The 23,887-nt window shown below is 42.0% G+C and overlaps 1 protein-coding gene across 1 annotated transcript in view; it reads left to right on the forward strand.

Annotated features, from left to right (window-relative positions):
- The window catches only part of LOC115469500 (E3 ubiquitin-protein ligase TTC3-like), a 299,116-nt gene that overhangs the window by 239,683 nt on the left and 35,546 nt on the right, over nt 1-23,887 (forward strand). The window contains exons 34-39 of the mRNA XM_030202218.1: nt 1,935-2,074; nt 4,100-4,168; nt 6,687-6,783; nt 8,736-8,839; nt 11,000-11,093; nt 17,567-17,668. Coding sequence (XP_030058078.1) covers nt 1,935-2,074; nt 4,100-4,168; nt 6,687-6,783; nt 8,736-8,839; nt 11,000-11,093; nt 17,567-17,668 — 606 coding nt within the window. The remainder of the gene's footprint in view (nt 1-1,934; nt 2,075-4,099; nt 4,169-6,686; nt 6,784-8,735; nt 8,840-10,999; nt 11,094-17,566; nt 17,669-23,887) is intronic.

Below are 23,887 nucleotides of genomic sequence, written 5' to 3' on the forward strand. Positions count from 1 at the left end.
ATGAACAGAGATCCTGGGGAAGGGGGGCAAGAACAAAATAAATGTGACTCTGGAGCTGTTTTGAGAAAAGATATAAATGGAAGTCCATGGTGGGGCTCAGAAATATATCCTATATAATAAAACGCACCTCCAACATTCTGAAGCTGACTGCATGGCTGAGACATTCCTGCTCTCTGTATCCATCTCCTGAATTGACATCACGTACTTCCGGGTTCGTCACAAGCAGAAGTGACCAACCACACGAGGTTTCTCAGCTTCAGAATTTTGGAGGTGCATTCTATTAAATAGGATTGGTCAGTTCCTTGAAGCACAGCCAGAGCTCAGCGTCCTGCACAGTAACGCTCAGACACCAGAGAGAGGGAGGGCCTGACACCAGAGATAGGGAGGGAGGGGGGGCCTGACACCAGAGAGGGGGGGGAGGTATCTCTGTCATACACACTCTATGTCTCACACTGTGTCACATTCACTCTCTATGTGTCACACAGTCACTCACACACTCTCTTGGTCTCATACACTCAGTCTCACAGCGAGTCTGTGTCTCACACACACTCTCTCTCTCACACAGATACAGTGTGTGCGAGAAACATACTCTCTCTCTCTCACACTGTGTCTCACATACGCACTTGCACACACTCTCATTCTCACACACACACTCTCTCTCACAGACACGCTCGCACCCAGACTCACTCTCTCTCTCAAACACACACACACTCGCACATTCACTCTCTCTCTCTCACACACAGTCACTCTCACATACACTCTCTCAAACATACACACTCCGAGGAAAACCTTGCTAGCGCCCGTTTCATTTGTGTCAGAAACGGGCCTTTTCTACTAGTGTTTGCATAAGACCCAATGTAGTATTAATCCGGCCCCAGATGGGGTAGGGAAGGGGAGGGTCCATGTATGATGAATAGCTAAGGGTAGAGGAGGGCCAGACTGGGTGGAACTTTTCAGTGCTTCCCTGGTTGTCAAGCTGTAAAAGGCCTTTTCATGTCTATTCTGCCTGCTACCTTGAGGCTAGTTTGCCACTTAGCCTTGCTTGCTTCGATAGCTAGGTAGAACAGTATTGCCCAACCTTTCAAACACATAAAGCATACCTTATTCAAAAAATTAAACATCCATCTGTCTTGTATCCTTGGGACCTTGTCAGATGTTACCTGGCCAGTATCAATCTGTGGGCATAGACTTGGATTATAGAGTAGTGGAGCCAAGATTTCAAACAGCTTGGAACAACATGCAAACAAACAACAAATGAAAAATTACTTTTCTGTTGACAGTTAAGACAAAAATTGCATTTCTGAAGAGAAATAAGGATTTGAGAAACCCTTATCAAGACACAAATCTGAGTATATCATGGAGCATTGCTGGGCAGATCACCATCATTCTCATCTGACAATGTGTCATTGCACGGACAAAAGTATGACTGCACAAAGAAGAGTAGATTTGCACGGTGCTTGACAACAAGACTGCTTGGCTGCAATAGAGAGCACGCACCTTTTGTACCAACAAAATTTAAATTAAGACATATCTTAGTGGAAAACAGCATCGTGGAATAAGAACCAAAGGGGAAACTGTGAAACTTGATGTCTCCATTTTCTAGATACATCTACTCAAGGCAGGCAAACACAGCACAGTAAAATCTTTCACTACAGGTAAAGTAAATAAACAATTTCATAGAAACGTTTAGGTCTAGATGGTTTTCTTAGGTCATTTCAGTGCAGTCACTGATATTATTGCTTAATAGTAGTATGTGCCATCCCTCCGCTGGTTGAATGATAGGTTTGGCGATAGGGGTAGCATGAAAAATCAACTTTTGAATGAAACAGTTTTTTTCTGTTTTCTCTGCGGAAATCTGGGTGGTCATCTTGACTGTTAAGATCAGGAAAAAGCCACAAATAACCATTTTAATTTTATTTTTAATTTTCTTATAGATTTCAAAAGCTGAGCTAGAATGGTTTCACCAGGATTTGGAAAACGAAGTTAAGAAGTGGCAACAAGAAAAAAAAGAAAATCAAGAAAGATTAAAAACTATGAAAAATAATGTTAAAATGCTTATAGAAGCCAATGAAATGTGAGTATAAATTAAAATTTAACCTCTGAGCAGTGGTGTTCCTAGGGGGGCGGACACCCAGGGCGGCGCCCTGCCCCCCGGGTGCAGCACCCTCCCCCCCCCCGATGCAGCGCGGACCCGCCCCCCCCCCCCCCCCCCCCCGGTGCACGCCGCTGGGGGGGGGGGTGCCGCAGCACGCGCCTGCTCAGAGTTCCCTGACTTCACGCGTTCGCTGCAGCTCCCTTGCTCTGACCCGGAACAGGAAGTAACCTGTTCCAGGGCAGAGGGAGCTGCAGCGAAGTCAGGGAACTCAAATCAGGCGCGCGCCGCGGCACCCCCCAGCGGCATGCACCCGGGGTGGACCACCCCCACCGCCCCCCCCCCCCCCCCCCCCCCCCCCTTGGTACGCCACTGCCTCTGAGCATTCCCGTTAGTGCATATCAGGTAGGTGAACCTCTCAAGCATGCTACCATTCAGGAGCAGATCGTTTTTATTTTATTTCTTTTATGAGGTAGGAAGACTTATGCCCTTGTATTTTCATTTGAATCCCAAAAAATAAATTCTATAACGGTCAGGTTTCTACAGTAGAAAAGATACAGCAAGTTTTGCTGTCTGCTTCCAGGGTTAGGAGTAGCATAGTAGATGACAGCAAAACCATCAAGTTGTGCCTAATAAGGTGGTTAGAGTTTTATAACTACTGCTCTGTTCAGCTTAATGCCTGTAATCCTTTCTTTAAAAGAGCAAGTCATTGCTTTAGTTTTCATTCTTGTGCCATGTAGGGATCTCAGCTCTTCTCCTTTGGGAAAGGTTGATAGAGGAGAGTGTTGTTCCTTGATACCTTCCAATTATTTTAACTTCTGTATCTTAATGATACAAAACTGTAATAAGCAATCTTTGGATTCTAAGATGTCTGGAATATCTGTAGTTGAACGTTCATAAATGGTGTTGAAGTTTTGCTTCAATAAACATTAAATAATAAACATATATGTATCAGATCTCCCCTTTTCCTCCTCTGCTCTAGGGTATGCATATTCAGGTCTAGTTTCTTCTGGCATAGACTCTTTTTCCTCCTCACACTCCATTCTGGTTGCCTTTCTCTGTGTTGCATGTAGCCTCCAAAATTAAACACAGTATTGAAATGTGGCCCCAGAAGGATCAGAAGAGGAGCATTATCCCTCTCACTGTGGCCATTGTCTTATCGCTTTGTTTCATCACCTTGAGGTCATCAAACACTGTTATTCCAAGGTCTTTCTCCTGGTAAAACTGAAAGAGATGAGGAAAGGAATGAGGAAGGCAAAAGTAGTGGCAGAAAAAAGATGGCTACAGATATAAAGTGAGGTGATAAGACTTCAGGTATGTCCAGGAGAGGAGGAAGGCCAGTAATGGGATTGGGGACATACTTAAACATCTCAATATGTACACTTTGGAAGAAATGCAGGAGAGTGGAGATGTTTACCTCCATGGTATAAATGCACAAGAGGTGTTTCAATTGAAAGGAAGCTCTGGAATGAGTGGGTATAGGATGAAAGTGAAAGGGGGCAGACTTGGGAAGTAACTTCACATAAAGGGTGGTGAATTAGTGAAACGGCCTCCCAGTAGAGGTGGTTGAGACGAAAACTGTAACTGAATTCAAAAAGCTAGGAAGAGGAAGGGATAGGAGGTGGCATGGATAGGCAGACTGGATAGGCCATATGTAGGGTTACCATATGGCTCCAGAAAAAGGAGGACGCCTTTATTTGCCTTAATTTTTCTCTGTTTCTGTGTAAGACTGAAAGGAACAAAGGATTATGTGGGGAGTAATGAGGAAGAGGCTGAATTGCTGAACAATTATTTCTGTTAAATGATAAGTCAAAGAGGATGACAAGGAAATGTACACGACTGATGATTCAGTGTTAAGTAAGTGGAAAAAGCCCATGTAGTCAGGTCTTTGCTTATGATTTTTTTTAACTGCTGAGTGCTACCCTTTTGTCCTAATCTAAAATGGATGGAAAAATCTTTCATGGACTGTATGTGAGTAAATGTCACTGTCCTCTTGTTTCCTTCCAGATACTTAAGAAACATAGATGAAAAGGAGCAACAGTATATAAAGTATTTAGCTGAATTTCTGGAGAGCAGGTGAGGTTTCTTTTTGACCTTAAAGTGAATGAATGAAATGAGGAGATGTAATTTGTCTGTTGTTATGTTTTAGGTATTAAAGTTGTGGTTCGTCTATCCCATGATTAAATACAGGAGCTTTGGGTGTGCAAGTGACCGTAAACTGCTTGGTTACCTAGTGGTGAAGAAGCTATGCACAACAATAATTTTCCCAGGGCCAGTTTAACCATTAGGCAGATTAGACGGTCACCTAGGGCGACAGCATGAAGGTTGCAGTAGATTGGGATTCTAATAGCCACACTAAATTAAAGAGCCATCAGTACATCCTTTTACCTGTAGGAAGAGTGGACAATTTTCAGATAGCCTGTTTGCCTGGATAAATGGCTTTTGGAAAATTTTCTCCCTGCGTGTATACACATATGAAAATTTTTAATGTCTTTATTCACTAGACTTAGACCAGGATAATTGGGTTATGACCCTCTACCAGCAGCTGGAGGCACAGAACAAAAGCTTGTGAACTTTGCCCTGTATAGGGCATTGTGCAGCCACTAACACCTTAGATGATGGGTAGGCCTAGTCATGCAGCGCTTTTTTAGAAATTGACTGGGGGTGGCTCCTAGGCCTGATTGGAGAACTGGTCACCTAGTTGAGTCTAGACAGGCAGGAGGCATTTGGATGGCCTCTGCCTGTAATCCAGGGGAATACCTGGAGACTTCCAGGTCTTTCTGTCTCTTTCTCTCTGGGGTGTTTCTGCTCCTCCTGTTCTCCAGTGGACTGCAAACAAGAGGAAGGGAGAGTCCGTGGTGGATGGTGCAGAGGCTTCTCTTTAAGCCTTCAAGGGCTGTGGACCTAGAGGAAGGCTGCTTTTAACTCCTAACTCCTATTCACTTGTTCAGTACCCATGTCTGTTTATAATCCCCACCTTAAGTAATTCCATTATCCCTTATTTGTCCTGTTTGTCTCTTGATTAAATTGTAAGTTCTGTCAAGCAGGGACTGTCGTGTTCAGTGTACAACGCTGTGTAAATCTAGTAGCGCCATAGAAATTAGAAGTAGGAAGCCTTTGGTAGCCTGGAGGCAGGTGACAACTTCTGCTCCATTGTTGGGGTATAGAGAAAGTGAATTGTTAAATACATTTATAAACCACCAGTCAGATCATCTAGGTGTCTCACAAAATAGTAAGCGTACTTTTAAATATATTAACCTCTTTCCAGAGTACTTGCCAAAATCTCAATGTAAGTTAGATTCTGGTTCTGGGAGCAGTAACAAAAGCAGAGCTGAATGCAGCAATGCGAGTGGCATGTCATCAAGCAGTGCTGTCTTGAATGCAGTACCTGCAGTGGCACAGTCTTTACAGTGGTAGCCTTGTAGGCATTGCTTCATGGAGGCACCAGCTGAGCATGCCAAGCAGTGCTCTTGTTGTGGCTGCTGCTGGGGAAACTCGAGGCTTGACGGTTCAGTGTGGCGTGCCATGCAAATGGACATTTTGGCAGGAATGCAGACCAGCTCGAGAGGGAGGCTGGCAGGACCAGAGTTGTCTAATCATGCATTTTTATAGAATCCTCTTGGAGATTTGGAACTGGGGTTATTATGATTGCTTAGTTTAATTATCAGATTCTCAGAGGAGAGGTATGTAGGGGTTTAGAATTTAATTGAGGTGCATAAATCTAAAAGTTTGCTTAGGACAGTTAACATCCTTGCACCAGCCCTGTCTTTCCCCTAGGGTGAGTGCATATCATGTTATCTCCTGGGAGCTGGATGCTAGTGACACAGTCTCAAATGTCCTTTTGGTTGCCAGATGAAGCAGGAGTATGAGCAGAGTTTGAGGAAGAAAGGAACCATTCTGTGCCAAAGCCTGAACTTGATGACTCTGCCTATATTAAAAATGGGATTTGGTTTTCAGGTTAACTCAATTAATTATGTGTATCAACCTAGTTCTTAGATCAAAACATGTTCAGATTTGCTTCGTGAATATTCATTGTACACGTGAAAAATCGGGGCTGTTTTTGTACTTGGGGGCCAGTGTTCACCATGATGGGTGTGGATTGATTAGATAACTACTGCACACTAAACACCTATACATTGCTTGTATTCTGGTATTTGAACATGGCTGTGGTACAGTTTGGTACCATTTCAGTCACTGTAATCTACCGCCACCAGTCCCAGGGTTCTCCAGTAATTTGTGAGGGACTTTATGGATTACTCTGACCCTGCAGTCTGCTTTCAGCTGGAGAATAAAATGTAAATGAGTCCTCACTGGTGAGAGCCGGTGGGGAAGTAATAAGAAGCAAAGCCATTCAGGAGAGGATTAACACCCCCCCCTTCCCCGACAGGATCATCCCTGACCACAGAGAGACCCACGTCTATCTGCAGTTACCTGATCTGTGAACAATGAATGCCATGAAGCTCTTGTAGGAGGAGAGGATTATTTTACAAGAATGTTATTGAAAATTAGCAGTCAAAAGTTAGTTATTGAGGCTGTTTGCAAAGTGTGGGTCTGTGCGCATGAAGCTTAAAGCATTCTGCTTTGTCTTTTACAGTAATAAGTTTGCAGCTAAGAAGTTGAAGGTTGAAGAAGATATTAAGAAAAATAAACATAATCTTAAGGAGAGTGTTGAAAGAGCGGTTGCAGCTGAGGTAAAAAGCCGTTCTTGTTCATTACTCGGAGAGTGGGCTTGAAGGGGCAGAGTGATTGCAGTATTATGTAAGATCAGTGGCATATGACTTCTGTTGGGTTCAGTTCCAGAATATGTTCTATGTTGGTAAGTCATGCAAATTCTTCTCCAGGCTAGACAGTAAATAGAGCTGTTTCAGGTAGTAAGTGTACTTTTTTCCACTGGTGCACCACAATTTAACATTAAATGCAATAAATAAATAATATGTAAAAACTGACCCAGTGGGGATGGGGAAGATTAAAATGAAGAAACAAAAAAAGTGGCCATAGTTCATATGCATAATTCTTTGTAATTTGGATTTCAAAGGAATGTGAAATGTACAAAATCCGGGAGGGAGACATATTACAAAGCCTGAGAGGGATATGGGCTCATGTATATAGCGCAAGACATAGAGAACTTCAATTTAGAGTTATTACTAGAACATGCTTTTCCCCCAAGCAGGCATTTTATGCCGGATGTTTAAAGGAGCCTAAATGCTGTAAGTGTGATAATATGGACGTCTCACTGCTTCATATGCTGTGGAGGTGCTCATATATAAGAGTTTTCTGGAATAAGATAATGAGGTACTGTGGGGGCCTACTGCGTAGAGAGTTGCTTTTGTCACCGAAGGATATTGTGTTAGGCATGATAGGGGGCAGGAGCCTACTTAGACGAGCAGGGCGCTCGTTGATTTATAAAGCCATTGTCACAGGGAAGCAATGTATTCTGCAATATTGGACACAGGAGGTGGCGCCTTCCTTCTGGCACTGGAAGAATGCCTTCCATGCTTTGCTGGTGGTTGAAGCCCAGGATGCCTACCGCACCTTCAATAGAAAGAAAAACTTCTGGGCAATTTGGGAGCCAAACATTCAGTCATTATTGAAATGAACACGTAGCCTTATTTTGAACTCCATGTCACTTTAGGACACAATGGAGGAGAGGGGCTAGGAATCTGTTTAGGGAAGGGGTAAGGGGATGGGAGGGAATATAGGGGGAGGGGTTCGGTTTTGGGTGTTGGGAGTAATAAAAGTCTAAGTTTTGGATAACACATGTGAATGAGTGTTTAGGATTGGGAGGTTGAGGGGTTGGGAGGGGGGTCCTGGGGAACCAAGAGTTGGAGGGGTAGGAAGACAAGCTTGGATATTGGAATATGGTATCTTAGAGGTGGGATTTGCTACCTGATCTAACGATTGGGGGCTTTATAGAGTGTAAGGCAATGATGTGCTGGTGTGACTAGGAGAACATATGAGAGTGTAAAGTATGCCTTAGTGGGTGGGTGGGGGGGATTACATATATATAGATAAAGGATGAAAAACTAAAAAATAAGTGTTTGTAACTGTTTTGGTTGTCTGTTCAATAAAGATATTTACATATAAATCTTAAACCTTATAATTCAGTGCCTCACGCTTATGCAAATACGATTTTTTGAAGCTTAATATTATCCTTAAATACCAGGGCACTCCACTGCACCTCCCAGAATCTGTGTCACATTACAAAACATAATTCATAGTGAGCATAGTGTAACAATTTCTACTTTAAGAATGCTGGGGAAATTGTTATCCCTCTCAGCTTCAAAAAAATTATAGATCGTAGAAGTCTTGTCCTTTTGGGTTTTTGTTTTTGAAGGTGAGGTTTGGTATGTGCCACAGGCATGATCCCATCATGGTAGAGAAACACAATCATGCTATATATTTAAGTGATATTGGGAAACTGGTTGAAAAGGGTGATTCTTTGTGGTATACTGTTTGGTAAAGGTACATCAATAAAATAGTGAGCAATAAAATCCTAGGAGGTGGTATTTGTATGTCCAAAAGTGGCTGTAGATGAAGGGTTTGTGGAAAGCACTGAAGCTTCCTGCTAGCTATGGACAAGAAGATAGTCCAGAAGGCTCTGATTGTTGTAGTTTTACAAGCTACTCCTCTGTTTTACCCACAGGTGTCTCTACTGCATCACAAAAAGAAATATGAACTCTTCAAGTTACACAGTATAGCATCTGAAGGAAAGAGTAATCTTAGTTTGCTGCAGAGTAAAGCCAGCAGGTATGGCTTGGGGTGATGGTTGCTTGCTTTGAAAGTTGGTGGGTTGAACTTCATAAATTTCAGTATGTGCAGGCCTTAAGAATGTTTTTACTTTGGAGACAATGCAGTTGAGTGTTGTATCCAATAAATGTCATCATGCATTTGTGAGGTGGCTTAGGAGATTTTTGATCAAGAGCTTTTGTTTTGAGTTTCATTTTTAAAAAATTTCTTTGAAAGGAGGTGTGTATTATATAGAATCACATAACATGAGCAGAGAGGTAACTTAGAAGGATTTTTCCCCAACTTGAAAATTTTCTTTCAATTTAGCTCATGCCTTTTCAATAATAACACAAAGCAAGTTACATTCAGGTACTGTAGGTATTGCCCTATCTCTAGGGGGCTTACAGCCTAATGATTAGGTTTACCAATTTGTGTTAATTTGCATTTAATATGCATTACTGCGATTAACTAGTTGTTAGTAAATACACCCCATTGAAAATAATGGGGCTTGATTTAAATAATGTGTTTACTGTGCAATAATGTGATTTAATTGCAATAACATGTATTCATGTATGTTAGTTAATCTAGCCCTGAGTCTGTACCTGTAATTTTGTATTCTGTAACTCCTGGAAATAGGAGCCAGTCATCACTGGTGAAAGGAGCTGGTGTGTTAACAGAAGTTGACACTGCCTTAGAGATGTTCCATCTTTGGCTGCAACTTCTCATCTATTTATGTTTGAAGCTGAAGCTCTTGTTCACATACTTTGTTAGCACATAATAGAGCTTCAGGCACCTTCTTAACCAGGATTGTGGCAGGGCTAGATGACGGGGAGTGAGAGGTGGAAACCCCTCTAACATACCCACCACTTCGGTACAGCCAGCTGGTCTTTCATAGAAAAATCACTGCTTCATTGGAAGAGGATGAGCTGGCCATGGAAGTGAGCTCCCGCACAGCAGGTGGGAACTTACTTTGCCACTGGTGCAACAGTGGTAGGTTGACACGTTATCACATCATTCTCCCCTCTCCCACGTGGCATCCAAAGCAAGTGTCAGCCACTCAAAAGTGGAGGAACACTCAATCCCTACGAGCGTCGTCAAAGGCTTTTGCCAGCGGATGTTGCACACATTCACTCTACGTTTTGGACAGTCAGTCTGCCTTTGTTTGAATTTGGTCTTGGAATTGTTACCTACACTTTAAGACTCCTCATGCAGGTGCTTTGGGCACCGAAACACGGCGGTCGTGTTGAATCATTTAATGATTTTCAATAAAGACCATATATTTTTGAATAAGCATCTTCCTTGGTTTTTTTTTTTTTTTTGGAAGAGCAAAGTGCCTGCAGAGAAATTCCTAAATAGTGGGCAAAAAAGGTACACGATATGAAGACAATAGATTCATCACAACTGAGAACAGGCAGCCGAAAACCCACCAGAGCAGTGATATTGGGGAGTGAAGATCTGGCGAATGTCAGAGCAGCACAAACTGGCACATTGGTCGGAGGAGATAATAAAACATGTGGATAGTGCAAATTGTTAGGGTGGGCATATTTATCAAGTTTCATATTAGATAAAGAGAGTGACAGGAAAACATAGATTTCTAAACACATCCTCAATTAATGTTACATTCAGGCTCTGTTGGTATTTCCCTGCCCAGTATAGTTTACTGGTTTGCACCTGAGACAGTGGAAGGTTAAGTGGCTTGCCAAAGGTCGTGTCAGTGGGATCTAAATGCTGCCTTCCCTGGTTCTCAGCCCTCTGTTGTAATAGCTAAGCTGCTCCTCCACTCCATCGGTCTTCTCAACCATATTGAATGAGATCTTTTCCAAATGCCTAACTCTGTTTAATATGATTTCTTGGTTAATGCTTACTAAAACACCAAAATCTATTGATTTCTATTTATGCCGTTTGCTCTCATCTGTAACTGCATTTTTTTTTTTGCATATTCAAACAAATGCACATACCTACTTTCTAAGGCAAGATCATATCTATATTATGGATGTTACAAAGTATTGTAGTGGTGTAACATTGCAGTAAGTTTTATTCCTGTAGTTTTATGGTATTTTGCATAGTGTAGCTACCATTTATGTTGTGGGGTTTTTTTTAAGTTTGACTTGTTTTTGCTGCCTTTTCAACTCAAGGGATAAAAGCAACGAATTACTTAGAAAATATTTTTTCTGTTTTTAGTGTTCCTGTTCCAGTATCAGTTCAATTGAAGTCACAGATTTCCTCTTTCGAACTGTACCTTTTGAACATCCAGCAGGAAATTGATAAAATCCAGGTAAGTCCCTACTCCAAATCTAAAGAAATCCCCAGTGAGTCTTAAGCCCTCTTCTTACCTTTTTTAAAAATTATTATTTATATTTTTTATATTATGAATTGGATATTTGAACATAGTAGATACCATCATTGTGATTATGAGATTGCATAAACCTACTGGGAGCAAGGCCCAGCCCAAGGGTATCTGATAGCCTATTCGAACCTTCAGCCATGTGCCCCCACCCCTATGGGCAGCTCAAGACCCTATCTCCCCCCACCAAACCCACAAATCCTGTATCTTTCTTCCTTAGCCAGGTAGCCATCAACCCCCCCCCCCTTTCCCCCTTCTAGATCTATTTCCATCCAGTTTCTCATCTCCCCTACCCCCCCCAGCCCAGTGTCCAGCATCCCCCCTTCTCTTTTCCCTGATGTCATCTTACCCTACCTCTTCCCAGCTCCCCCAAAGGTACTCTGTGTCAGCAAGAAACCATTCAGTAGAGGCCCTTGCTCAAGAACTATTGTGTCCCCACCCTTCTTCCCACAGGAAATGCATCAGGAAGGGAGGGCCTATACTCAAAGGTCCTGTGCCAGCACAGAGTTCCATTGGAACAGTAGAGGAAGGGGAGATGAGATACCACTGTGCTGCCCCCACAAATATTGCTGCCACGGGCAGAACTTAGTTCACCTAATAAAAATGCTAAATAGCAGTAGTAGTAGTAGCAAGACCAGCCCTGACTTGAGAGGGGGTCATGCTCTTGCCACACAAGAGATACTAACTACTAAGTCCTGGCTTTCTGGATTTCAGAAAAAGAAAATAAAGAGCAGGAGCAGAATTCTTTGCTGGTTGTAGGTCACATTATCAGTCAACATTACTGAAATCATTTTATCCTCAGTTCAAGTTGCTGAGTCAGAAATTCCTTGAATGAAAAAAAGCAGTCGATCTCATACATAGAATTCACTAGCTGCATTCTGTAAAGTAGGAGATGATATTTGAAAGGCATGGATAAGCTGACGGTAGGGGAGGAGGGGGAAGGGTATTTTAATTCTTTTTCTGCAAGTCAGTCCTTTCCTTGTCATACCAGACCAGTCCAGATGAATGGGTTATGTCCATCAAGCAGCATATGGAAACAGAGAAAACAAATAGTTGTGATTCGCCCCTTAAGGGTTTTCTGCAGCCTGGAATGTTTATTATTTTTCTTTGTCTCCAAGTGGATGGCTTAAGGTTCTTGCATCTCCTCCGTGGTGCTTTTTAGCCGGTTCCAGTTCCAGTTCAAGCTGGGTGTCAGCAGGGGGACTCGTCTTGGAGGGTGTATGCTCCTTTATGAAAAAATTCTGGATGGAGCTGGGTGACATCTGGTGGTGCCCAGGTCCCTCCCTCCCCCCCCCCCCAAAAAAAAAAAACCCTCTCACCCCCCCCCCCCCCCCGCAAAGTCTCTCACCCTTCAGTAGTTCCTGAGGAGTGTTTTCAGGAGGCTACAGGCTAATAATAAACTTGTGTGAATTGGATACCAATTTCATGTTCTTTTATGGTCTCCCACTCAACCGGTAAGTACTTTTCACTGGTTCCTCTTACAGTTGTGTTCCTACACGTAAGGAAAAGCCTAGGTGCTTTCTTACAACCTTATAGTTCTGAGGTGTATATTTGTTGAGGTACTTAGGGGCACTCGCTGTTGCACAGGTCGCCTCTCTTGTATAGCCATGTGGTGGTATGGTTTCTGATTCTGTCTTACCATGCTCCTCTTCACTGTCTGTCTTCTCAGTGCAGTTGATTATTCCATGCACCTTTTGCATCTCCGCTATGTGCGGTAGTATTGGCCTTGTTGCTGTTCATTTTGGCTCGAGTCTCTGGGATTTCTTTGGGGCTATAATACTGGTAATGATGTGGAGCCTTCAGTCAGCTAGTGTGCTGCCTTACATCATGAGTTCTCTTAGTTTTTCATCTGTGTCACTAGCTGCTATTGGTGTGCTGACTCTTGTCGATACTCTGGATTACTCCATTACATTTCTTCTGTAGTGCCAGGCTGAGTCTGATACAGCATGTGGCTGATTGTTTTCAGCCCTGGGCATAATGGATTTTTCTTATAGCATGCTGTATAATTTGCCTGTCGGAACTTTGACTACAAGTTGGTCTTTGTTTCCAGGACAGCAACCTTAACATCATTGCTTGTCTGCAGTATCTGTCACCCTTTTATTTTCAAGTTTCACAGTTGCCTTCACTATGGTTCCGGTGTCTGGCTACCTGGGAACTTCCATGCACAGTTCCTTCTGGGCAACACTTGAATGGCTTAATTGCCTGTAGGGCTGGTCTGCATTTGATTTCTGTCTGTCTTGGTAGTGAAGCAGACCATCGGCCAACACTTCTTAACCAAGATCACAGTCAGAACAGAACTTGGCATACGTCACCTTAAACAAATTCATAACCTGTAATCATTATATCTTAAGTTCACTGTAAGCCACATTGAACTTACCAATAGGTTGGAAAATGTGGGGTACAAATGCAGAAATAAACATACTGCTCTAAAGGCATAGTGCCATTCTCAAACTGCAGATCTCTCCTCTATTTTGACTTGCCTAACTTGGCTCCATCTCTGCATGTTCTACTCTGCTTCATCTAGAGCGTGGAGCACAGCAACTCTTTCATCCCTCCAGGTTTGCCACCATAGTTACATCTATGTTTGTAGTATATGCCTCCTCAGCAGATGGTACACTGCAATCCATCTCTGATAACACAGCGCAACACTGTAGAGTGCAGATCTGACTGTGAAGAGCAGCTCCCTCTTTGCCTGTGCCGCACAGCTCCACATCTGACTGTAAGGCACAGCTCCATTTCTGAATGTAGTGTGCAACTTCATATCTGCATGCGTAGGGCAACTCCATCTTAGAGGGTGGAGCTCATCTCTGCCCTTGCATGCAGAGAGTATCTCCACCTTAGAATGTAGAGCAAAGTTCCATCTCTGCACATAGAGCGCAACGCCCTGCCTGCACATATGGTTCAGTGACCTCTCGGCACCTCTCTCGGCAGAATTACGGACAACATATCCATCTTGAAGTTGGAGCACTGCTTCATCTCTAGATCTAGAGCATTCTTCCACCTCTAAATATAGACGTCATCTCCATCTCTGCAGGTGCACACCCCATCTTGGAGGTGCCACTCTGTCCTAATTCTCTTTGGAGAGCACATCTTCATGTTGGCATTGAGAGGCAGCTCCATCTCTGTGTATACAGATGCCTCCATCTCTGCTTATCAAACTTTTCTCCTTTGCTGCATGGGGAGCTTGGCTCCCTCTCTACTTGTGGTGCTTGGCTCCATCTCTAATTGGGAAGCCCAGCTCCATCTGTGAAGGTGGGGCATGGCTCAGTCTCCGAGTTCCACTCCTTTTCTGTCTATGGCCCATGGCTCTATTTCTTGGTACAGTGCTTGGCTCCATCTCTGAAGGTGGTGGTCTTCTCTATCATGTAATATAGATATGGGACTTGGCTCCTTTTCTAGGAGTACGACATAGTTCCTTCTCTACCTGCATAGCATGTCTTCTCATTCAGCAGAACTTTCTCCTTTCCCAACAAAGGCATGTGGCCCCTTATTTGTTTATGGGACATGCTTCTCTCTGTGGAACGAAGCTCCCTCTTCTGCATGGCTGCTATCATTTTGCTGCAGGGTGCAGTTTGAATTTCAGAGTCTTCTCCTTTTCTGTTTGTGGGGCGCAGTTTCTTCTCCTGTATTCAATCTACCATTTTTGGGGTAGCTCTACCACCAGTTTATCCCATCTTCCAATTTTGGTGTGGCTCTACTGCAAGCACTGGCTCCTATTCTCATTTGGGAGCATGGCTCTGTTGCTGGTGAGTTTGGGTCTCTCCTAACTGGTTAGTATGGGAGAGTCTAGTTTGCAGCAGCTGCATTGGTTGGTTACTGTGTAATTAATCTGGAGCGTTGGGTTCCTTGCTGATGACGGTTGATATCCTGGTCTTTCTTGGCAGTTGATATTCCTGTTTCTTATAATACCATATGTTAGTGAGTCTCTTGGAATCCTTCTTCCTGATTTAGTGTTTGGATCATTTAGTGTTCTTCACTATCTTGATGGTTGGCTTTCTTGAGTGTATTTCATCTCCCTGAGCCTACATAAAGAGATGAAGCATTATTGGCCCCTCTGAGCTTCCCATTTCTCTTGATTGTGCTCCAGGATGTGTTGATCTCTGATTAGTGCATTGGAATGACACATCTCTATTCGTCTGGCTTGGGGTAGGTTCCACCCTATGGATATGTATCTAATTCAACCCTGAGTGTTCGTCTCACCTCCCTTAATCATGACTTGTTCTGTGGGAACCTTATTTTGGTGTGTCCAAGGTACTTCATTCCTACAGGGAATTCCAAGGAATTGGCCCTTTCCTTTATTTGGTCCCAATTTTGGAAGGGCAAAGAACGTGACTTTTTGGTTTTCTATCCCTTCTTTGTTTGCTTTCTTAGAGGAACTTCCTAGGGCACTTCTGCTACTCTTAAGGGATTCTGGATTTCCCTTCTCTCTGACAGGTCTTACTTTTCAGATGGAGTACCTTAATTTTTCTTGCCTCACCTTACAGATGGGCAGATAGTGCTCATTGTCTATCTTTGAGGGGTTTTTCTGCCTGAGCTACAACATTCTGTTTCTGCTTTGGTCTGTACCTTTCCCAGTTGAAACTCAATTACATTTTTTTCTCAGCAGATGCTCCTGATTTCCATACTTGATGACCTTTCAAGCGTGTGTCTGCCTTTTTTTCTGTTGTTCTTTTGAGGTACTTACTTATCAGGTTGCACCCTGTTCTCCGCTCTGGGGCATCAAGGATACACAGAAGCCTGGAAGCAATTCTTGATTTGACAATTTCTAGTAGCCCTATTTCTGGGTGCTCCAGTGTTCTACTATACTATTTCGGCCAAGTCTGTTCAGTAGTCCTCGATTTGTGTATCAAGGTTGACCACTGTTTTGTAACTCTTGATTGTCCCACCCTTTATGGGCACTGCTTTGCTTCATCCCATTCGTCTGGACTGGTCTGGTATGATGACAAGGAAGGAAAAATTGTCTTACCTAAAAATTTTCTTTCCTTTAGTCCTACCAGTCCAGACATCCACCTAATTTTTCCACTGGGTTCCTTTTCCTATCATGGGGTGTTTGTTTCTCTGTGGCTCTTGTTGGGTTTTGTGCATTCTGTTTTCAGACATTATCTAGGTGCTCGGTCTTTCACATCTCCTGCATCAGTGAAATGCTTGTACAGCAGTAGCATTGATGCCTCCTCTTTTCTTGGGTTTAGTAGCTGATTAGGGCAAATGGTTGAATTTCATCACTGTCCATTACCATGGTCAGGTGCACCACTGCTTGGCTATTTGAAATACTGAACATTCTTGGCTGCATGATACTCTTAGGCAGTGATGGCGAACCTATGGCACGCATGCTAGAGAGGGCATGTGTGCCGTCGCCATGGATGGGCCTGGACTGGCCCAGGCCCAGCCACTTTCCCTCCAGGCCCGCCCACCCAACATCCCCTCGCGTGTCCTCCCCGCCAGCGCTGATTACCTCCGTCGAAGCGGCTGCGTCTTTGAAAGCCCTGCCCATCTCTAGCCTTTCCTTTGTGAGTTCGTTCCCTCAGAGTCAGTCCCGCCTTCTGACATCATATCCGCGAGGGCGGGACTGACTCTGAGGGAACAAACTCACAAAGGAAAGTCTAGAGACGGGCAGGGCTTTCAAAGACGCAGCCGCTTCGACGGAGGTAATAAAAAAGGCATGGATGGGGAGGGTAGGGGAGAGAAGAGAATCGCTGGGTATGGATGGAGGGGAGAGGAGGGTTGCTGGACATGGGGGGAGGGCAGGGGAGAGAGGAGAGTTGCTGGACATGGATGGATAGAGGGGAGGGCAATTGTTGGACGGATGGAGGGAAGGGAAGACAGGAAGGAGATGCACATGGATGGAGGGGAAGGGAATTATCAGCATGCCAAATGCTTTTAAAGTTCTGTTATTTAGGTTAAATTGCCCTGTTGGCACTGCGATAAATAATTAGATTTTGGGTTGCTGTTTGGGCACTTGGTCTCTGAAAGGTTCGCCATCACTGTCTTAAGGGATGAATCACAAGAACAATTTTTTTTCTGGCTCCGTCCACTGGTTGATGGACATATCCCATTCTTCTGGACTGATCTGGTAGGACTAAAGGAAAGAAAATGATCAGTTAAGACCTAATTTTTCCATCTTTAATCTTCCCTGCCTCCCCACTGGAATTGTTAGGTGAGAGCATTTATTCTGGGAGTAAAGGGGTTGGCATAAACATTTATCCTAATCATCAAGAGAGGTTGGATTTGGTCAAGTTCATCCATTTTTAAATATTTAACTAAGGAGCAGGAGATGATGGAGACCATGTAAATGCAAGTACTTCATCCTCAGAGTTGCAACTCGTCTCTTTAGATAATTTCTGAAATACATGAGAGAGAACTAAGTGAGACTTGTCCTGAGTTTCTTGCTCTTTATTTTCTTACAGTTTGAATTTGAAGAGCAAATTAACTGTGTTCAAAGGGGAGTGTCACTGGTCACTCTCTCCCCAGTGGAAGTTGCCATTTTCCAGCCCCCTCCCAATATTCCGGTGAGTATCTTCCACTCTCTCACTAGTGTCTTCTCAGCCTGCTTGCTGGTTTACGGTTAACTCTAGGATTGAGGATGATGTGCAACTTTCCAGTATGATAAACATGTGCAAGCCATATGTACTAATGTGTTAAAAATCATCACCGTAGCTTCAAAGCATTAATTCTTTTGTGGCTGTTGAGTGTGTTCTTGTACCCATTAGCTTCTTGCTCTTAAGTTATTTACCCAGAAAGAAGAATTGCTGATGAGATTAAGTGCAGTCTTAGTAACTAGTTAGCATGATGTAAGAACCAAAACAAATCCTACAGTTTTGTACTATGGGCTGACTAGCGGGTTGGCAGCACCAGATAAGAGTTAATGCCTCATTTCTCAGCTCATACCCTGCTCCTAAAGTGGGGATAAGATGGGGCACGGTTACAAGAGAATGGCAGAAAGGGCTGTATCAGCAGCCTCCCATTTGCTTTACCATTGGCTAATGTTGCTTCATCAGACATTACTGTAGTGTCTTCTTGTCATATTCCGGTTGTTTGAAGAAATCGTCCACCACATATGTGTCTTAATGCTGGTTCCACATGTTAATGATTCCCAGCGTCCTCGGCTGTGCTCACTCCCCACAGCACTGATAAATTGCCGCTCTCTTAAGTTGAAGTCATCTTTTATTAGAGATTTTCAGGCTGTCAACTTTTGTGTCTCACCAAAACCTGGCTGAAGCCTGGTGAGGGATCCTTTCTCTACCAGTGTCTTCCTCCAGGGTTTGATATTTTGTCCCTTTCACATTCATTACAGAAAGATGGAGGTTTAGCACTTACTTATTCCACTTCTTTACAAGTTACTAAGTTATCACAAACTTTGCCTTATCCAGAGATACTGACTGTTAGAATTCAAGCTTACAATTCCTATTATCTTTCTGTCTTCTTTTGTCCACCTTCATTGTCAGCTTATTATCTGGACTGCTATCATCAGGCTATTCTGGACTTAGCTACACATTACTCTGATTTGATTATTGTTGATGATTTTAATATTCATGTGGACAACCCATATATTTATCGTTTGTCAGTTCTGTTCCCTTAATGATCTGGCCTTATGTCAATGGGTTTCGTTCCCAACACATAGTGCAGGTTATAGTCTTGACCTAGTTATTTCCACATCATCTTTTACTATTAATCAGCATATTTTTTCTGGTCATCCAGTTTCCTGTTCAGACGATTCCATAATTTGCTTCACCCTTCCTATTACAGATTTACCTTGTAGACCTCCTGACCTGCAATGTAAATCTCAATGTTCTTTCCCAAAGGATCTTTAGTCACTACTGTCCTTGGGTTCACGCTTCCCATCTGACTACCGTTAATGGAACAGTCCTCCTTTATTCCATGCACAATGCAGCTTACAACAAATTTGCCCCATTGGTAATTATAACTAATACTAAACCATCTAGTAAACCTTGGTATCATCATGGTTTGAGACTCTTAAAATGTCAATACCAGCAAGCAGAACGTCAATGGAGGAAATCAAAACATTTATCTGATTTACATCTGTGTCGAGTTAGACACTGCCAATATAACTATAATCTTCGGAAGGCAAAGCAGCATGGAGGAGTGGCCTAGTGCTTAGAGTGGTGGACTTGGTCCTGGGGAACTGGGTTTGATTCCCACTGCAGGCACAGGCAGCTCCTTATGACTCTGGGCAAGTCACTTAACCCTCCATTGCCCCAGGTACAAATAAGTACCTGTATGTAATATGTAAGCCGCATTGAGCCTGCCATGAGTGGGAAAGCGCAGGGTACAAATGTAATAAAAATAAATAAAATTACTATTCTAACAATTACTATTCCTTCTTCTAATGTCTTGGCAGAGTTTTTCATTGAAAAGATAAATTGCGTTGTTCTTTTTCTAATTCTTCCACTTTAATGACCTCTAGTCAGAATCCGCTAGATACTAAGTTTGTTTCTGTTCATTCGTCACAGAGGAATACTTTCTACCTTCATACTTTGTTTACTTTAGATATAGTTTTAAATTCCATGACTTTGAATAACTTTGTGTCATCAGCAAATTCAATTACCTCACTAGTTACTCCCATCTCTAGGTCATTTATAAATATGTTAAAAAGCAGCGGTCCCAGCACAGACCCTTGGGGAACTAACTACCCTTCTTCATTGAGAATACTGACCGTTTAACCCTACTCTCTGTTTTCTATCTTTTAACCAGTTTTTAATCCACAATAGAACACTACCTCCTATCCCATGACTCTCCAATTTGCTTTGATGTTTCATTTATATATACTGTCATCTACCAACATTTGCTTATTTCCGATCTGATGAAGAAGGGCAACCTTCGAAAGCTAATCAAGAAATGTAGTTATGTCCAATAAAAAAGGTATCATCTTATTTTCTTTTCCATGTTTTATTTCTATTGATTACCTTTAAAAGGGACTAACACGGCTACCACACCACTCTACTGAATATGCTCTGTAATTTAGTTCTTAATAATAGTCTCTACCATTTTGCCCGACACCGACGTCAGACCCACCGGTCTATAATTTCATGGATCTCCTCTGGAACCTTTTTTAAAAATCAACGTTACATTGGCCACCCTCCAATCTTGCGGTACCACGCTCTATTTTAAGGATAAATTACATATTTCTAACAATAGCTCCGCAGGCTCATTTTTCAGTTCTATCAGTACTCTGGGATGAATACCATCTGGTCTAGGAGATTTGCTACTCTTCAGTTTGTAGAACTGCCCCATTACATCCTCCAGGTTTACAGAGAATTCATTAAGTTTGTCCGACTCGTCAGCTTCGAATACCATTTCCGGCACCAGTATCCCACCCAAATCTTCCTCGGTGAAAACTGAAGCAAAGAATTCATTTAATCTCTCCGCTACACCTTTGTCTTCCCTGATCGCCCCTTTTACTCCTCTGTCATCTAGCGGTCCAACCGATTCTTTTGCCGGCTTCCTGCTTTTAATATACCTAAAAAAAAATTTTTACTATTTGTTTTTGCCTCCAACGCAATCTTTTTTTCGAAGTCCCTCTTAGTCTTCCTTATCAGCACTTTGCATTTGACTTGTCATTCCTTATGCCGTTTCTTATTATTTTCAGTCGGTTCCTTCTTCCATTTTCCGAAGGATTTTCTTTTAGCTCTAATAGCTTCCTTCACATCACTTTTTTTTTTTATTTATTTATATTTTTATATATATTTACACAAGCAATAAACTTGTTACATGTAACACAAGGAGTCAGAAAAATAGAAATAATATTTCCTCTTATAAATCGTTAACCATAATCAAATAAATTTTCCCTTTAACCCCCTTCCTTAGACCACAATTAAGGAGGGGGGGAGAGAAATAGATCGAGAAAATCATAATAAGAAAAGTTATTTGACATAAGGCTTCGCTCTAACCCAACTTATCACATCTCTTGCCGGCTGTTCATATAATTACCCTTGCACCCTCTTCAGATCTATAAATGTTCTCAACTGATCTGGAATAAAAAAAACATATTTAACTCCCAAATATCATATTATACATTTGCAAGGATAAGCTAGTAAAAAAAGTTGTTCCCATCTTCTTCGTTTCTTCTTTCATATTTAGGAATTGTTTCCTCCTTTCTTGAGTAACCTTAGTTGCATCAGGAAATATCCATAGCCTTTGACCACAAAACTTTTGATGTGCATTCTTAAAATATAATTTTAATATGTTGTTAAAGTCTTGTTCAAACACGAATGAGATCAAAAGTGTGGCCCTATTTGTAACTTCGGATAGAGAATCTTCTAAAATCAAAGAAATGTCTCTCAAATCATCTTGTTTCTCATCAACTTGAATTTGATCCACCTCCTGAACTTTCTTCACAGGGAGAAAATATATCTTGTTTATCAGGGGAATACTATCAACAGGTATCTTCAATACTTCAATCAGATATTTTTTGAACATTTCTAAGGGGAGGATCCCAATCGGCTTTGGAAAATTCAGTATTCTCATATTCAAACGTCTATTATAATTTTCAGTTTGTTCTATTTTTCGATGTAAGTTTGTATTGTCATTCATAACCACTGAGTCGTTTTCCTTAATATTTGAAATATCCTTCACCTCACTTTTTAACCACTCCGGCTGTCGTTTGGTCTTCCGTCCTCCTTTTTTTAATAGGTGGAATATGTTTGGCCTGGGCTTCCAGGATGGTGTTTTTGAACAGCATCCATGCCATCGCAGCCGCTCCTCTGTTTTTTGTTTTTGTTTTTTTTTCCACCGTTCTTCTCATTTTATCATAGTCTCCTTTTTAAAAGTTAAACACTAACGTATTTGATTTCCTATGTATACTTACTTCAAAGCTAATATGAAATCCAATCATATTATTATCACTGTTATCAAGCAGCCCCAGCACCATTACCTCCCGCACCAGATCATTCGCTCCACTAAGGACTAGGTCTAGAATTTTTCCTTCTCTCGTCAGCTCCTGTACCAGCCCTTGATTTCATCAAGGAATTTTACCTCCCTAGTGTGCCCCGATGTTACATTTACCCAGTCAATATTGGGGTAATTGAAATCGCCCATTATTATTGTGTTGCCCAGTTTGTTTGCGTCCCTAATTTCCTTTAACATTTCTGCATCCGTCTGTTCATCCTGGCCAGGCGGATGGTAGTACACTCCTATCACTATCCTTTTCCCCTTTACACATGGATTTTCAGTCCACAGTGATTCCAAGAAGTGTTTTGTTTCCTGCAGAATTTTCAATCTATTTGATTCAATGCTCTCGTTAATATACAATGCTATGCCTCCACCAATTCGAATCCACCCTATCACTACGATATAATTTGTATCCCGCTATGACAGTGTCCCACTGGTTAGTCTCCTTCCACCAGGTCTCAGAGATGCCTATTAGATCTAATTTTTCATTTAGTGCAATATATTCTAACTCTCCCATCTTATTTCTTAGGCTCCTGGCATTCACATATAGACATTTCAAACTGTTTGTTCCTATTTTCATCATGCTTAGTACTTGACAGTATTAATTTGCAATCTTTTGTCTGATTTTTATTTAAGGACACCTGATCTACTACGGTCTGTTTGGCAACCTCACTCTCAGGATACCCTATCTTTCCTGTTTTGGTGATATCTTTGAAAGATACCTTATCCCGAACCATGTGCTTTTGAGCGACTGTCGGCCTTCCCCCCGTTTCTAGTTTAAAAGCTGCTCTATCTCCTTTTTAATTGCCGACGCCAGCAGCCTGATCCCACCCTGGTTAAGGTGGAGCCCAACCTTTCGGAATAGGATGTTATTTGGTACACTGTGTTCATTTTGTTAAGTTTCTTTATGAATGTGTGTATTATCTTTACTATCAATTTATTGTAGTTATTTTCTTTCACTTTTATGTTTTTTTTTTTAATTTTAACCATTTTGTTCTGTCTAGCAGTTAAGGAGGTATATCAAGTCTCAAATAAATAAAATGAGCTAGATTTGCACGCATTATTTCCATTGTATGCAAATTTATTTCATGCTTATTCATTGTGGGTATCCTGAAAATCTAACTGGCTAGGTATGCCCTAAAGATTGAATAGAGGAACCCTTGTTCATAAGATTGCAGATTACTCGGGGGCAGGCTTTTGCTATTGATGGTCCTACTTTGTCAAATCAAGTATTGTTGTAAATTTACTACAGTTAAGGTTATAAGCTTAATGCCCTTGCAAAGCATCTGGATGGTCAGTGTTGGGAGGTTGATAGTCTTACTAAGACTACTACTACTACAAATCATTTCTATAGCGCTACCAGTCGTACGCAGCGCTTCACAATTTAACATGAAGAAAAGATAGTCCCTGCTCAAAAGAGCTTACAATCTAAATCAGGACAGACAGGACAAATAAGGGATAAGGGTAGGACAGACAGATAGGACACATAGGGAAGGGACTATTGAAGCGAGGAAGACAAAGGTTACAAGCAGGTGACAAGTTAGGAATTAAAAGCAGCATCAAGAAAAGGGGATGGGGGATATTGATAAGGGAATAGGGGGGTAGGGATAAAGGCTAATAGGGATTGTCCATTTACTAATTTACTATAAAATGTTCCTTTGAGCGACGGTTTAACTGGAAGGTATTATAACTATGTTGTCACTTGTTTTTCATATTCAATAAGGCCGAAAATTGATGTACAAACATAAATATGTTTAATCTTTTGAAATATAGATAGGAACACTAAAGTGGTACAGACAGACGACGAACTGTATATCATA

This window comes from Microcaecilia unicolor, chromosome 4 (genome assembly GCF_901765095.1).
Source record: "Microcaecilia unicolor chromosome 4, aMicUni1.1, whole genome shotgun sequence".
Classification (NCBI taxonomy): domain Eukaryota; kingdom Metazoa; phylum Chordata; class Amphibia; order Gymnophiona; family Siphonopidae; genus Microcaecilia; species Microcaecilia unicolor.